Below are 17,161 nucleotides of genomic sequence, written 5' to 3'. Positions count from 1 at the left end.
CTGACTAAGTGAACCCTCAAGTCCCCTCCAGCGCAGTCACAACGTCCACTTCCACTGCAGTCCCGGGCCCCGCGCAATTGGCAGACATCGCCCGGCTTCCGGAAGGCCTGGCCAAAGCTGTGCTTTTGGTCCCTTCACACCAAACCACAACCCGGACTGTCTGCTCTCCCTCCCTTCCCACCAAAGTGCTCCCTCTGCTTTGACATGCACCTCACACACCCAGGGCCCCACAGAAACCCGAGAGAGATCAGTGAGTTACTCTGATGTTTATTTTAATGCATCTTAGTCCACACAGTTGGTATAAAATCAGAAAAAGCGAAGCAAAAAAAAGGTCTGGAGTCTTAGCATCAGAAGGGCACCATATATACATCTACAGTGGTGGCCAATACAAGTCATTGCCAGACAGCCCTTGGAGACCGAGAACAGCCTAGACCCGGCTGAGCCTGGAAACTCGTGGCCTCGGGGGTCTAGGGACTTGTCCTGACGCTCCGACCGCAAGAAGACTGTGGGAGTGATGAAGCTGTGTTTATTATTCATTCGTTATGGTAGTAATAGCAGCCCAACTAGGTACAAAAGCAGTTATAAACCATTTATATTACACAGAATTATTCAGGTCTCCATTCTACTTTACGGTGTAAGATTGTTAATTGAATTTCCAGTGAGTAGTTTAGAAGATTAGTGATAATAAGGAATGGTAAATACATAGCACCATTTCATAGTTTTTTTGTCACTGATTTCTCATCTAGAGGTGTGGCCAGGACACCCACCCTCAAGGGCGAGTATTCCAAAGCCACAGCCGTGATTTTGCCGAGGGCTCCAGTTTGAGGGTTTCACCCATGCGCGCATGGGGCATGTGGGCAGAGCCGGCCTCTGCGAGAACCGGGCCACCACACGGAGAGGGCTTTGGGCCATTCAGGCTTTCTACCCACACTTTGGTTTTCTAAATGAGGTGGAGTGGGAGGGAGGTATCTTCTTTCAGATGAAAGGGAAGGGGAGAGATGGAATCATTTTATTTCTGGGTAAAACCAAAAAAACAAAAAACAGAACAAAAATATTGAGCTTGATAATACGGTTAGGATGTGAAGTTCCTTAGCTACTTCTTTAAGGTTTCAACACAAGGCTGATGGTCAACATATAAAGCAAACAATACTATGTACATATATGTAAAAAGTGTTATAAATAGGTTTTATAAACCGTAGATATTATATACATCTTCAATCAACACTAACCCCGCCCCCCAACTGCTTTCTGTTTGGTTTGGTTTGATTTGAGTTTGGGTCTTTTGGCTAACTTTTTGTGTTTGTTTGTTTCTCTTTTCAGGTTTCCCTCCTCCCTCCCCTGTGCATGCTCAGAGCCTCAGACGAACTGTCCGGGCCCCTCATTCGCGCTTCCGCAAGATCACGTAGATGACACCGCTGAGCAGAGCCAGGGGGAAGGCGACCCAGGCCAGGATGTAGGCGAATCCATAGGTGTAATCAGAGCTGTAGTGCCATTCGGTGTGTCTCACCGTGTAGATGGACGCTGCGCTCATCACACACAGACCTGGGGGGAGAGGGACAATCTGGATGAGGGAGAGACCACAGGGGGACCGTTCTCCATCCCCCAGTGCAGGGCCCACAGGGCCGGGCACCTGCCCACACCACTCGCTGCCCTGACCACGCACACACCAGGCCCCCGCGTGGGCTGCAGGAGGCAGACCCTGCTGTGCAAGGACAGCATGAAGAGCTCTGGAAGGAATCCGCTGCCAGATCCAGAAGTGGCAGGAGGAGGCCCGAAGACACAGGAACACGGGAAGCGACCGGGACTCTGCTCCCAATCGGTGTGACCCAGGCCACCCATCATCTTTGTCATCTTTTCTGCCCCATTTCCCTTGCTGCCTTCTTAACTCACCAATTCCCAGATGACACAAGGTGGCCACGAGAATTCAGGTTGCAAGATAAACCTGCCTGTCTCATTCTTTCTTTTTTTTTTGTTAATCTTCACCCAAGGATATTTTTTCCATTGATTTTTTTAGAGTGGAAAGGAGGAAGGAAGAGAGGGAGAGAGAAACATCGACGTGAGAGGGACACATTGACTGGTTGCCTCCCGCACATGCCCCAGGGCTGGGGAGAGAGCCTGCAGCTGAGGAAGGTGCCCTAGACAGGGAGCCCCACCCTCTGGTGAGTGGGCGGACGCTCTAACCACTGAGCCACACCGGCCAGGGCTAACCTGCCCATCTCTTTACAAGGATGGTTGGGTGTGGGAGCTCCTGGAAACCTGTGAGCCGGTCTACAGGTGAGAGGGTTGTTACGTGGAGCAAATGAAGTGCAATGACACGTTACCATTATCTGAGTCGTGTCATGGCAACAGCGCTGGGCTCCAGGCAGGACACAGGGCCGACCTCCAGGCTGATCCCCTGAGCAGGGCTGCACATGAGGGGTGGGGCGAGCAATGCCTGTGGCCTCAGCGAGGTGGCAGAGGCTGTGCGGAGGTGAAGAGGCGAGGGGGAGACAAGGACGGAGGACAGAGAGACTACCAGGCCCAAGCTCACTGCGCCGGGCCTCTCTCAAGCGTTCCTGGTGCTTCCAAGGTTGGATTTGAAGGCAAAAGAGGGGTGACATGACATCGCACACAGGGAGGACAGGCCACCGTCCCTTGCCCACCACTGCAGCCCTTTGGTGTGAGGAGAAAAGCCTCCGTTGGTCGTCATGAACGTGACAGTCAGGATCCTCTGCAGGGAGGGGTCCGTGATGCCGCACGCAGCCTGCCGCTGCACAGAGCCTCTCTGTTTCCTCCTGAAAGCAGGGTCTCTGGAGGCTCTGAGACTCTATTATGATGGCAGCAGGCCGTGTGGGATGCCCGCGATGCCAGAGCTGCCGATGACCTGGGCCACCTACATCTAACCTCGGTGCTATTTGGCGGGACACTGCAACTTTGTTTGAATAAAGTGCAGAATAGGGCTATGTCATATTCACCACCCTGATCTGATTGTCCTTCTGCAAGTCAGAGCAGAAAACTCCCACGCAGCTGGTCCCCAGCAAGTAAGCCACACAATAAATAGTCTTAGAACTACAGTGGGATCGGATCCAGGACCCCGCTATCTACTGAAAGTCTGGGAGAGGGCGAAGACTTCTGTGTCAGAGGGAAAACTACAGCTGGGAAATTTCTGTTCGAGAAATACAGTTTTGATCTGCTGGAAACACACCGTTTCCCCTGAGGTCCGTGATCCTCAGTGATCTTCCCCCACGGCTCCATGGCTCACCTCTCCATCGCAATAATTCTCATCTTTAAGAAGTTGTCTCTTGGGCTATATCTGAGCTACCTAATGGGGGCAGGGCTGTAGAAAGAAAAGCACGGCCAAAGGAGAGCGGAAGGTGTAAAGAGAATGTGAAAGGCCAGGACGGTGTTTACTGTGTTGGCAGTGCTTCCAAATGGGGGGTGGCTAACAGCACTGGCATCAAAATGCCGCTGTAGCCGTGGAGACCAGCTGTGCCCAGACTTCACTGGCAAAGGAAACGTCAGAGAGAAAAAAGTCCATCAACCACCAACAGGGATAGAGAGAGGCAGAGTACACAAGTGCAAGGACTAACTAGATGGCTTAATTTTAGACATTTACCCTAGTGGAATCTCAGAAGTAAATGAATTTAAGTTTTGCTTTAAAAAGCAGTAAGCTTAGATACTTACAAAGCCAAAGAGAGGGTACACACTTTGTAACTGTTGTCAGGAGACTGCAGTTCTAGGGAGTACATTATCACAAGGCTGTCCATACGTAAAGCAATAGATGTGCCCTGGAATCTAGAGCAGTTAATGCCATAAATAGTCCCTAAAAGTCAAACATTGCTCCCCATAAGTGGACTGTGACTCACTTTCTCAGCAACGAGTACATGGAAATGAGTTTCTGAAGATTCCCCATGATGAAGGTAAGTGTAGGTCCCCATGATGAAGGTAAGTGGAGGTCCCAGTCCCCATGATGAAGGCAAGTGAAGCTCCTGACACACTGGCAGGTGTTCTGCTTTCCCCAGGTGAGCAGTCTGTGCTTTGGCAGTGCCTAATGCCTTGAGAGGGGTCTGAGTCTGGGGGTGTAGGTCATCTTTAAGTGGAAGAGTGGAAGGACATAGACAGCATAAAAGTTCTGGCCATTCAAGAGTTCATGAGAGTTTCCACCTGTCTCCAAATGGCTGGCTCTGAAACAACTCCCAGAAATTTCTCCCTTTGCCCGGCCGGGCGTGGCTCAGCGGTTGAGCGTCGACCTGGGATCCAGGCGATTGGGGTTCGATTCCCGGTCAGGGCACATGCCCGGTTGCGGGCTCGATCAATGACTCTCTCATCATTGATGTTTCTATCTCTCTCTCCCTCTCCTTTCCTCTCTCTGAAATCAATAAAGATATATTAAAAAAAAAAAAAATTTCTCCCTTTAAAGTCTTCTTGAAGAAGAGATCTCAAGCCCCCTTAGTGATGATAGCAACTGCAGGTGAGCAAGTAGAGACCAGACCTTTTGGAAGGGAGCAACAAAGGGGATGAAGCCAAAGAAAGAAAGAAAGAAAGGGTGGGAATTCTCTGAACTTCCTTACCTCTATTCTGTTTGGCTCAATAAACATGTAACAAGTACCTGTTGTGTGCACTGTTCTAGATGCTGAGAGCACCCAGAGAAAGAGACCTGGCCCCTACCTTCAAGGGATGAGTGTCACCCCAAAGCAGACATGTCAGTAAAAACTTCCACTACTGTAGGATGTGGCTTCAAGGGAGGGTGAGAGGAATGCAGCGGACACCCTGAGAGCATGGATGGGCACTAAGCCCAAACTGGGGGCTGGAGAGGCCTGACGGGGGGGGCAGCACTCGACTTGGGACTAAGGATGTGTAAGAGGCAGCCAGGTGGAGAAAGGCGGGAAGGGAATCCAGGCAAAGGAAGAACATGGGCGAGGCAAGGGGAACTGAGAGAGCTGGGTGGAAGCCACCAGCAGGTCATGGTAAGTGTCCCATGATACAGATGAAGCTGGAGAGCTCACTCAGGCCAGGAAAGGGGCCTTACAGCATGTTGAGGGAGGCGTGGAGGGAAGCACTTCAGCAGAGCATACAGGATGGTCAGGACGGTCCCCGAGAGCAGTGTGGAAAACAGGTGTAGGGGTGGGGACAAGACGGGACAGAAAGGTGCAGGCGGGGGCTTCTGCACAGCTGCAGTGCTGTTAGTGAGTAAAAGAAAAGCCATGGACACCATATCTATGCAGAATGCTACCCACTAGCAGGACTCGGGGGTGGGCTGGATATGGGAGGAGGGAGGGGACTCTGGCCTGACTGGTGGGTTAACTTAGGTAACTGGGAAAACAGTAAGGACCTGGAAGCCGCAGGAGTAAACAGTTTCAAGTGGTGACTAGAAAACAGTATTGAAAGGAGGGGAGGAATTCAGCAAATGACTGAAAAGCGGACCTCCGTAAGCTTTGCAAAAGCAGCTCGTTTGAGAGCCTGGAGCAGAAGCCAGAGTGAGGTTGGCTGGAAGTGAAAGCCAGGTGAGACCACGGGGCCGAGCTGTCGAGGAAGGTGCCCCGCTAGCACTGGTCCGGTGAGTGAGTCCCCCTGTGCCACCCTCCACATCCTCAGGGTGACGGGTGGGGCAGGAAGGGGCCGGGAGGCCGAACCCCTACACAAAGCCTCTGCGCCTGGCCCAGGCTCCAGCGCAGCACCCTCTGACCCCGCCGCCCAGAGCGCCCGGCAGGCTGGACAGCCGGGCACGGCCACGGCGACCTCAGGGCAGGTTCTCTCCTGGGGGCTCTACATGTGGCGTCCAGCCGGAGCTGCCTGCCATGCCCTCGGAACGGGGAAGGCACTGTGCTTTTACTCACCTCCCAAATTATTTTATCCTAAAGCCCTGTATCTACATCGATATCAACCTGATAAAAGAAACAAAACAAACAGAAAAAGTAAAACTCACTCAGGAGTCTCCTCCTCCACGTTTTTGTTCCTCTAATTACAATGAACAGTAGGCGTGTGGCCTGAGTTTGATTGTGCCAGCGGAACACAACTATGCAGTCACCCGGTGAGGAGGTCACCAGGGCCTCCTTTTATGTGGGGTGCACAGAGCTCATGGCTGGGCGTAAGGAATGAGATAAATAAAATCATGCATAGCTCGCGTTCAGGTCTGTATCTGCATGAATTTCTGGATGTTTCCCCATCTAGTGCAACCCAATGCAGCAGAGCTAGGGTGAGGGGACCAGATGGCTACAGGCTCTGCAAATAAGAATGACACCGAACCCCAGACACAGGATGGGGTTGGCCCTTCTCTAAGAAGGGTTTAGAAGAATCAATGGCTCGTGAGTAGGAGGAACAGTCTGCGGGGAAATGTCCCAGAAGAACTGACAGTGGGATTTGGGCAGTTTAATGGCTACTCCAGGGGTTCCGACCCCACCCAGGGAGCGGCCCCACCCAAGAGCTCTTAAGTGAGACTCTCCAGGAATGAAGTCTGAGCACTGGCATTTATTAAAAAGCACCCCCTCTTTTAAAAGGTACTTCTGCTGTGCAGCTAAGATCGAAAAGCACTTAACTAGAGGAAGATGCCTCTTGATATGTGTTTAGGAAGCAGCCAACCTAAGAAGTATGTCATCAAGGAAAGATAGTTCTTAAGTGCGAGCCTTGTGGCTTATGAAATGGAGAAAGGATGTCGCAGCAAAGCAATAGGTCTGTGGACCTATTGCCACAGACAGAGCTGTAATCTAGAACAAGGCAGAGACAGCCCCCAATCTCAATCTCCAGTCAGCCCCAAGAGCCCCACACACCTTTCCCCTGCCTTTCCTGCACCCTTAGGTGCCAGATCTGTAAAGATCACAGTGAGGCTCCCCAAAGAGAAGCTACGCAGAGACAATCCAGCCTGCAAACGTCACGTGGGAGACTCGGTGGAGGATCTGGTGGCTTCCACTTAAAATGCTTTAGGCTCTGAGGATGCATCTGCCCTGCGTGGATCCTACCGCTGTGGCAGGACCACTCAGAGTTACATTCCATGGTTGTGAGGCTGCTTTCTGCTCCCTTCCTCCCTCCCCATATCCTCCCTTCCCTCCTGCTTTTTGTCTGTTTTAGCTTTTCTGATTTATTCCTCAGTATTAAGCTGTAATTTCTCAGGCTATCAGCAGTTCTCAACTCCAACAACCTTCCCCTAATTTTCTCTCTAGTTACTGGTTTCTTAGTGGGTTGTGAATTGGGAAGCACACAGGAGAAAGTTGATCTAGAACTGTCAGACATTAAGAGTCAGGAAGCTTCTAAGTCAAATCCCTAACTCTTTTTGTTCTCTATTTTAATGGAAAGACCCTACAGCAAGTTCAAATGCAGCACCCCAGAGACCTGTGGTCCCTAGAAGACAAACTTTCAGGTCACGTTGACTGGAGTTAGCAATTAAGAACAGAACATTCTTCGGACTTACAAACGACAGCTGCTGTTCTGGCTCAACACTTCCAATTCAAGATAAAGTCTTGTTCGTATGTGGTCAGCTACACTGACAAACTCAACTGAACAGTGGGTCTTGTGAGAGATAAGCAGCTAGATTTGAAGGAGATAAAGGAAGGACAACTCAGGGCTTTTAAGCTCAGAGGTTTTTAGAGAGTTCAACAAGGCTCGTGTTGAGTTCAGAGGAGAATGAAGACGGACAAAGTGAGTACGGACAAGAAATGAACCTTGGAAGATCAGAAAATCTCAACTCCTAAGAGCTTTTTGCTGAACAAAACACTTGAAGACGCAGCACAGGGACAGCGTCTGCCCTCAGTGGTTCTCATCTCTGGACTTGGGGTTTTTACTGAACCCGACCTTGTGAAAGAGGCACCGGTGCACAATTTGAAGCTGAAACAGCCCGTGGGAAAACAAGGGGAAAGTGCGGCCTGCTCTCAGAAGCCCCTTCCGCAGAGACTTAGCTCTTCTCAGTCACTGTTTCAGTTTAGTTAGTTCCAAAGATGCAGGCTCTCATTCCTCACGGATGCCTGGGAACTTAAGGATAATAAATAATGCAAATCCGCATCGACCTTCCACTGCAAATCAGTCAGTGAAAGAAAACACAAACAGCAGAGTTTCCTCCTCGGATTGTGCCTTCCTTGAAAATGCTGGTGTGTTCCGTGTCTCTGAATACAAAGCGGTACCTAACTATCCAGGCCCTGTGCCATGAGAGGGGGTGTAGGCATCCAGAGGGAGTGTAGGCACCGTATTCACCCCCAACGACCATCTATGTATCAGTAAAGTAACAAACTTGTATAGATCAAATATAAGTATTTCATGAAACTTCTGCTTCCCAAGTCTATACTACTTTATCTTGAGGATACACCCATTAATACAATGGATATAATCATCATTTGAATACATATCGAACTTAAATGGTGAGCCAAAGAAAACCCAGAATACATTTTAGGTTTGTGTATTACTTCTGGAAGCAGAGCGAAAATTATAACTCTGCTTGGAGCACACCTAGAAATGACCTCTTACTGCGTGATTAGTAATTTAACAAGGCTGGCAGCAATCCAGGAGTTGGGTTTGGTATAATGAAATTGGGCACGTAGCAAAGCACTATTTGGTTTTGAAATCCTGAAACTGCACATATTGAAATGTTATATTTAAGTATTTAATGGGAAGTGGATCTCCTGGTTACTTCCTTTTTCCAGGAAAAGGTAACCCTCTGGCTACTAGAAAAGGTCATCAACATTCAACCTGAGGTTGAATTCAACCACACAGACCTCTGCAGGCCATGATATCCACCCACCCCTCCACCCATCCATCAAGGACACTGCTTTCAACGCTCCAAATGACTGCTCCTGAGCATAAGGTGGTGACTCAACACTATGGACATTCTGACAACCAACTAAAAAAGAGATGCTATGCCATCTGCCTACTCAGAAAGCTGGAATCTAGAATAGCTCAAGGCAGCCAGATGTGCTCTGGTCCATATGGAGTTTGTGATTTATTAACTTGGACTATAGAATCCATCAGTACCTTTGCCTCTTGCTTCTCTCCAGTGCCCTGCTAACTCAGTCAACATGCAAAAGGATGACTGGCTGGAGTGAGACATTGGTCAGAATCTAGAGGCAACGTTGGAAGATGTCGCCTTGTATACTCAAGGCTCCTAGGACTCTCACATTGTAAATATACGGGCAACCTGTCCAAAGTCAGTTTAGGGAGGAGATAAAGAATATCTTGTGTGTATTGTCAGGGTCCCATGTTTGGAAATGATGGCAGGTTACACAATGGTGCCCAAATGAAGACACTTGAAAATGACAACAGGAAACCAAGCCCAGTGGACCCGAGGAGCCGGCGTGAGGGACAGTAAGACTTTGTCAGTGCGGCTTCATCACCGTGCAGAGGAAGGGACACGCACCTGAGAGCGACCTTGGCCGCTCTCAGCACCACACCAGGGACCCTCTGCGTGTTGAAGCCGGAATGGCTCCTTGGGGCCTAACATAACCTACAGGAATCCATCCTCAGGACTGGCTCTGCTGTGCTGACACCCGTGGCACTGACGGCAGATCCTATGTCCAGATGGCAGCTTCCTTCCTGGTGATAGGTCTGCGTGGCCAGGGACCTTCCTTCCAGAGCCCCTAACTCCTATTTTCTGTGTACATCATTCCATGAAGAAGTAGGTAGTTCCCTATTCTAAGATATATGCACACGTGTGCACACGCACACACACACACACACACACACACCCCTGTACTTTATGAAAATCGTTCACTGAGCAGACAGGAAAATCAATCATTCTGCGGCCACATCCTTCTACTAAGTGATCATTGCACGGCCTTGGATGGTCCCAGCTTCCAGCTTCCACGTGGACTCCATCATCTCCACTTACCAGCAAGGATTTGGAAGAATCCAGTGAGGTAAAACCGGCCCCCCTTGGTGAGGGTGAAGAGCTGGCAGAAGAACAGGAACAGCGATATGACACTGAAGACGACGGACAGGATCATGGTGGCCTGGACAGACTGCAGCCATGCTGGAGGGAAGAGAGACAGGGTTAGGACAGGCCAGCATGGCTAGGAGGGCTCTGTCACGAGGAGCTTGGGGCCTGGTGCCCCGTGGCCCTCGAGAGCCACAGTGCTCGGCTGCACAAGCCCTCTTTTATGAGCGAAATCGGACAATTCGCTTTTGTCCCCTTAAAAGTCAATTGTGGACATTTTAGGGAAGGGCTGTAAGAAAATATCTACAGTCCAACCACTAGCAGTTAAACTCAAATTAAAATATATGGAATTGCCTTCCGGTCTTTTTGCCAAAGGTATTACTGATGTTTATAGGTACATGTTAAAGAGGGCCTGGGCCCTGCCCACTGCCTTCTCTCCTCTCGGCCTCAGAGGTTTTTGAAGGGCCACTGGAACCCCTGTATTATAATAGCTTAAAACTACTTTTCAAAATATCAGCATCCCCCAAAGAATACAGACATCTTAGGGATGGGGGGATACGGAAATGGTAGGAAACGCGAAGAAAATGCTGGCGGAGGAGAGCTACGGAAACCCCGCGCTCAGCAACTGCGCCTGCTCTTGGCCGGTCCTGATCCCACCAGCGGCCTCACCTCACACCTCGGCCACCACGTTACGCCCCCCACCTTCATGGGCCCCCAGCCTCAGGTCAGGCCTCAGGCTCCCACCTGAAATTCAGGCAGGGAGGGAGTTCCCGCGCTCTCCATCTCCCGCAAAGTGATGTCACTTCAGCGAGAGGAGAGGACGCGGCCTGGGCTCCGCACCGCAGAGGGAGACCCACGCGTCCGCTTAGGAGAGCTGAGCCGGCTGGCCCTGCCCGCCTGTCACCCGCGTCCTGTCCTCCAGGCGCCAGAGCCGTGCTGGGCGGGCGCCGCTCTGACCGAGGCGACACTGCGGCGCTGGGGCTCAGGGTGCTCGCGCAGCTTTCACAGCCACCAACGGGGTGTTCACAGTCGCAACTGGACGAAATAAGCCCGGCTGAAGTAACAGTCGTAGCTCATGGCAGAACCTTAAAGGTGCTGGTTAGATTAACTGTTCCTGCAGCTTCATGTAAGATTTTCCAGACAGACGAGAAGCATTTTAGAGTTGGGAGAAACAAGGGAGATCAGCTAATTTAGCTCCTCTGTCCTGAAGGAGATCCTAGGGACGTCTGGATGAGCCACTGGCACCGCCGAACTGGGAGGCCCGCCCTCCAGGCTAGTATTCTTTTCACAGAACATATGCTTTTTTATTTTTTCAGTTTCTTTGTCAATTAAGGTAAGAGACTGATGTCTAATGGGTTCTGAGCCATCCTGACTTCATTTTTATATATCCCTAATGAAATGTGTTTGTCTGTATCCAGCCTAGTGGCTCTCCTGGAAGGACAGTCTGCAATAAAGCTAATGTCGCTGTAATACTATTATTTTTTAAGTAAACCAATGATCCAGCACTCTAGTAGGTGGAGCTAGAGACCTAAAGAAATCTGAGAGGCAGATCCACAGCTTTTAAACAGACAGCGACTCTGCTTTGCTGGGGGCTCCCCCAAAGGCACCACAGAAGGAGGCAGCTGGTGCAGGCACATCCTGGGGCTTCGCCTCCAGTTCTGAGACCTCACCTTGGACTTCGCCTCCACCGCCATGACAACGGGAACTTCTCCCAGACGTCGTATTTAGAGAAAACCTAAAATCTCCTACATTAAACCTACAAGAACAGGGAAAGTCCCTTAGGCTAAATAGTGTACGTAAATCCTTCTTGAAACTTTGTTTACCAATAGTTCAAACTTTAGTCCCAACCCCATTACAACTGAGCTGTTATGGCAATAGTTGTTTCTCAAACCAGATCAGAATTAGGAGATCTAGGGAGTTTTTATCAGATGAGCTTTTGTTGAGCACCTACTGTTTTTGAGCCAAGCCCTTTGGTTGGTTCTGGGGCTGAAGCTGAAGAAAAAGGTTTTCAACCATAAGCACAATAAATGAAACACAAACATGAAGATAGTAAGTCCAGTTCTATCGTCAGTCACAATGTATGTGAAAGGAGTCAAGTCGCCTGTTGCACGATGTAGAATCTCACCTTGAACTGCCCATTCTTATGTATCGTCTTGTGTAAGAGCTACACGTAAATCAAACAAGTCAAAAGTCAGAGGTTTTAAAAGGAGGTGCCAGGCAAGTATCAGCAAAGAGAAAGCAGGAATAGTAATGACAGCATCAGACAGGATTTAAATCCAAAAGGATGAAAGTGGCCAAAGAGGGATGTTTCATAGAGAGGAAAGGGCCCGGTTTGCCATGAAGAAATAACAGTCAGAAACCTTTATGCATATAGCATGGCCAGGAACATGCAAAGCAAAAAATAATTAAAATATGAGAAGAAGCTCATAAAGTACAATCACAGTGGACGACTTTAGCATACCTCTCTCAGACTAGATAAATCAAGATCAAATATACAGTAGGAGAGAGGTTTGTAGAACAGGATTAACCAAGTCTATTTGATAGGTATATAGAAAATTTGTGGCCATATAGCAAGGACTATAAATTATTTTCAAACACACATGGGACAGTTCTACAAACTATGTTTTAGGCAACAAAAAAATCTCAATAAATCTCAAATGAAATAGGCAATGTAGGCACAACTAAAAGCAAATAGGAAGTAGAAATTAAAAACAAATTAGCCAAAATAAATTTGGAAATTTAAAAGTAGTATTCCAGCCTGGCCGGGTGTGGCTCAGCAGTTGAGTGTCGACCTAGGATCCGGGCGATCGGGGTTCGATTCCCGGTCAGGGCCCGGGCCCAGGTTGCGGGCTCGATCCCTGGTCAGGGTCATGCAGGAGGCAGCCGATCAATGGCCCTCTCATCATTGATGTTTCTATCTCTCCCTCTCCTTTCCTCTCTCTGAAATCAATAAAGATATATTTAAAAAAAAAAATAGTAGTATTCCAGATAACCCCTTGGATAAAGAAGTCAAGATGAGAAGTAGAAATTTCTTCAGGAAGGAACAATATTTTGAGCACTACATACCACACCTGGGCGGTGGCCCACGCAGTACTTGGAAGAGTACATATACCGATAGAGCACTTACTAGAAAGTATTGAAAAGGAATGAACTAAACTTCGAACTAAAGAAGTTAGAACAGAAAGAATTAAATCCCAAATTAGTTGACTTAATACTAATAAAAGCAGAGATTAACAAAATAGAGAAATATGACAAAAATATAGTTAATTAAAGAATCTAGATTGTTTTGGGGGGAATCAATACAGTAGATAAATTTTATTAAAGTACATAAAAGAAGTGCTAAAGAAACAGAAACATACTATGTTTCCAGATAGAAACACTTAAAGTTGTAAACATGCCACTTTCTCCACCATAATCTACAAATTCAGTGTTATCCTAATTAATATCTCAACTAAACCTTGACAAAGTGTTTCAAAAATTCATCTAAAAAACCTGAGTAATAATAGCCAAGAAAAATTTTGAACCAAACACAACAGCAAAGACCAAAAACAGGCAAATAAACAAAACCAAAGAGGCAGGCATCACCTGCCAGATGTCAAACATATGGATGTACAAAGCTCATATGATATTTATAGGATAAAGTTTTAGCAACTCAAACAATGTGGTATTAGTCATGAAAAAAACACAATGGGACAGAATGAAGACTTTAGAAATATGCATGTGAATTTAGTACACAATAGACATAGCATAGAAATCAGTAGGGAAAGAATTCAACAAACAGATAAGTGGTGTTGGTAATCTATGGTTCAAAAACTAAAAATAGATCTCTGGCTCACATCATTCACAAAACTCAATTCCTAAGTGCAGAATTAAAAAGCCATATAGACATGTGATCACAAAGGAGCAATATGAATAGCCTATAAACATACTTCAACCTCACTAGTAACCAGAAAAATGCAAGTAAAATCCATGAGGAATGTGTTATCAATCTTTATCCATCTAATTGGTAAAAACAAAAAGACTGATATTCACAGTGTGCATGTGTGATGGACACCTCTATGCACTATTCACAGGAACAATATCCTCACAATCCTCTGATGACCAGCAATTGGCAGAATATATTTAAATTTTAAATGCCTACAACAGGACTCCACAGCTTAATCACTATATTCTGGATAAATACTTAAACCTCAAAGAGAAATGAATAAGGATGTTCATTGGTAACATCATTCCTGTGAGTGAAATGAATTAGATTATATCCCTACAATAATTAAAAAATTATGAGGTAGCCCAGCCGGGCATGGCTCAGCCATTGAGTATCGAACTAGGATCCAGGAGATTGAGATTTAATTCCTGGTCAGGGCACATGCCCAGGTTGGCGCAGGAGGCAGCAGATCAATGACTCTCTCATCATTTATGCTTCTATCTCTCCCTTCCTCTCTCTGAAATCAATAAAGATATATCTTTAAAAAAAAAAATCATGAGTTAGAAAATGAACCACCTCTGAAAGATCTCCAAGACAATGCAAAGAGTAAGGTTTACATACAGCATGATGTCATTATGTAAATACACACGGAAAACCTACCTGTGTATATATCTGTACACATGCATGAATGTGTGTATGTGTGTTTGTGTTCATTAAAAAGGGGGGGCAATGACTCGCTACACTCATATCAATGGCTACCCCAGGAACTGGAGATGCAATGAAGGAGTTTGGTTCAGAAGGTCTTTCATTTAACTTACATCATTTTATTTATCTTGAATAAGGAGATTATTTTCATATAATATGTAAACAATTAAAACCAATATAAAAGATGACAAGATAAAGCGGAAATGGCAGTCAATACTAAGTTAGGATTCCCAAACCCAAAGTGCTGCTGGCGTCCTGGGCAGGCCTGGGTCCACAGGCAAAGAGGGGCTTCTCCTCCCCTCCCCGCTGGCCATCCAAGCTGCTTATGGGCAGAGGGGAGACGGCAAGCCAGGGGCAAGCGGCTGCCAGGCCGCCCCAAGAGGCTGGGGAAAGAGTCAAAAGCCCAGCCTGACAGGTATTTGTCCTGAAGAGACGCCCATGATGCCCTGAGGAGGTCCTGAGGTTCAAAGGACATCACTCCAGGGCCAGACCACTCATGGGAACTGGGCTAGACCCAGGCGGGCAGTAACGAAGAGCAGCTGTCACATGCTCCGGGTGCGGGGCGTCTGATCCCAGGTGAGGCACAGAGCCCTGCTCTACTCAGGCCGTCATGCGCTCTGCTTAGAACAGGGGTTGCTCTGCTATCTAGTTCTGCTGACCACATTTTTAACTTGCCACTTAATACTTTTTGGGCCTTGACTTCCTCTTTTCTAACATGAGGTACACAAGGTTGTTGTCATATCAAATAAAAGAGTTGTTCTAAAAGCTGCTAGAGGATAGTATAAATAACCTCATTTAAATGGCTGGTGTTGAGGGTAAGTAGCATTTACAGATGTTCCAGGGTATGGCTTTTAGGACATCTCCATGTGGGCCACTCCAAGTGATGGAATAATGGGGACCACATTGTTTACATAGCCATATTATTAGGGCATCAACCAGAACTCTGAAAAGTATCTTGGTACAACTTTCATATCCATTCATGTCTAATCTTCGGCACAGGGGTGGGCGAATTATCTGTAAGAGTCAGACTGTAAATGTTTCAGGTTTAGCAGGTTGCTTGTCTTTCTCCTTGGCAACTACTCACCTTTGCCATTTTAGAGCAAAATTGCCTTAGTCAATATGTAAATGAATGGGTGCGCCCCATTCATTTAATAAAACTTTATTTACAAAGTCAGAGGCTTGGCCAGATTTGGCCTGCAGACTATAACGTGCCAACCTCTTCTATAGCCCAACAGATCAGATGTACAGAAAATAATTATTAGAGTTAGATGCAATGGGAAAAGCTGCCAATTACAAACTTGTTCTATACAGAGCAAATCTGATGCGAGGCCAGCATTCCAAGTGGCAGATCTGGACGCCTACCCAAGCCCCAGGACAAGTTTGCAGTCATTAGCAGAGACCACTGTCGTTCTCCAGGCCTCACTCAGGGCCTCGTAAACACTGTGGAATTCCCAGGGGCAGCATTTTAATCTCAACAGTGGTGCTGGGCACAGGAATTAAAAGCCCTAAAACTCTCTGCAGACCTACTGTTCCAGTGCGAGGGTCAGGCAGAAGGGCTGCTGAAAAGCTTTTGGAAACGGGCTTTGGCTACGGCAGACCCGGCTCCCCCAGTAAGGAGAAGGTTGAGTTGCATGAGGGTGAAAGCTCGCGTCAAGGTCAGGCGCCTGCCGCCTGCAGCTAAGCGGTGAAGGAAGTACATCCACCCCCTCAGCTGTATTCTTAGCCTGGGGCCCACAATCCAGTAAATTAAGGGCCCAGAAGGGGTGAAGCACTCCTATTTTATTTATTTATTTGTTTTATGCTCACCGAATATATGTTTATTGATTTGAGAGAGAGAGAAACATCGATATGAGAGAGAAACATGGATTGGTTGCCTCCCATATGCACCCTGACCGGGGATTGAACCCACAACCTAGGGATGTGCCCTGCCCAGAAATCAAACCCACAGCCTTTTGGTCCTTGGGACGATGCTCCAACCAGCTGAGCTCCCCGGCCAGGGCTGGTGAGGCGGTTCGTCTGGGTCCTTCTGCATCTTGCATCACCGGCACGGAGCTGCCCCTCCCCCCCTCGCCCCCTGACTCCCCTCGGGTCCCATTCCGGTCAGTTCAGAAAAGCTTTCTGACTCATTTAGGAGAACAGGTTTTCTTGAAAGAGAAAGGACGGCTGCAGGACAGTCAGAAGATAAACTGAAGAGGCCACGGGAGAAACAAGCCGTGAGGAGAGCCATTGGAGGGGACAGACCCAACTGCAAGAGACAGCACCACAGGCTTGCACGGTGCTGGGCTGCTCTCAAAAGCACGGGCCACCCTCACACCTCCCAGCCCCCTGCCATCGCACAAGCCTCCATTTTCCCCGCTTCTCGGTGTGAATGTCATTCCTGAAATAGCTGACTTGCCGAGGAGCCTCTGTCCTGAACAATGTGGCCTTTGCACTGGGCTTCGCCCACCAGCTGGAACATGTGCAGGCCCAGCAGGTCCTCCCCCAGGGCCTCGGCCCCCTTCCCGTCCAGACCAGCTGCAGGCTTGGAAACAGGATTCAGGTCCCGAGCCAGCTCTGCTGCGGCCCCTGCAGGATGCGAGCCCCAGTGGAACTACGTGGGCCTTCAGCCCGCAGGCGTGGACGGAGCTCACGGCGATGAGGACGCCATGGCACCACGGCGAGGGGGCATGTTAACAGGCAAAACCTACGGCCGGGACCTA

General features: G+C 48.3%; 1 protein-coding gene across 2 annotated transcripts in view; it reads right to left on the bottom strand.

The window, feature by feature from the left end:
- Positions 1–251: 251 nt before the first annotated feature.
- PMP22 (peripheral myelin protein 22) overlaps positions 252–17,161 on the bottom strand; it is a 29,414-nt gene continuing 12,504 nt past the window's right edge. For both annotated transcript variants that reach the window (XM_016196412.2, XM_016196413.2), the window contains exons 4-5: positions 9,788–9,928; positions 252–1,542 (exon numbers count right to left, since the gene is read on the bottom strand). In XM_016196412.2, coding sequence (XP_016051898.1) covers positions 1,379–1,542; positions 9,788–9,928 — 305 coding nt within the window. In that variant the 3' untranslated portion in view covers positions 252–1,378. The remainder of the gene's footprint in view (positions 1,543–9,787; positions 9,929–17,161) is intronic.

This window comes from Miniopterus natalensis, chromosome 17 (genome assembly GCF_054644295.1).
Source record: "Miniopterus natalensis isolate mMinNat1 chromosome 17, mMinNat1.hap1, whole genome shotgun sequence".
Lineage (NCBI taxonomy): Eukaryota > Metazoa > Chordata > Mammalia > Chiroptera > Miniopteridae > Miniopterus > Miniopterus natalensis.
The sequence above is the reverse complement of the archived record's forward strand: the minus strand, read 5'-3'. Positions and strand labels throughout refer to the sequence as shown.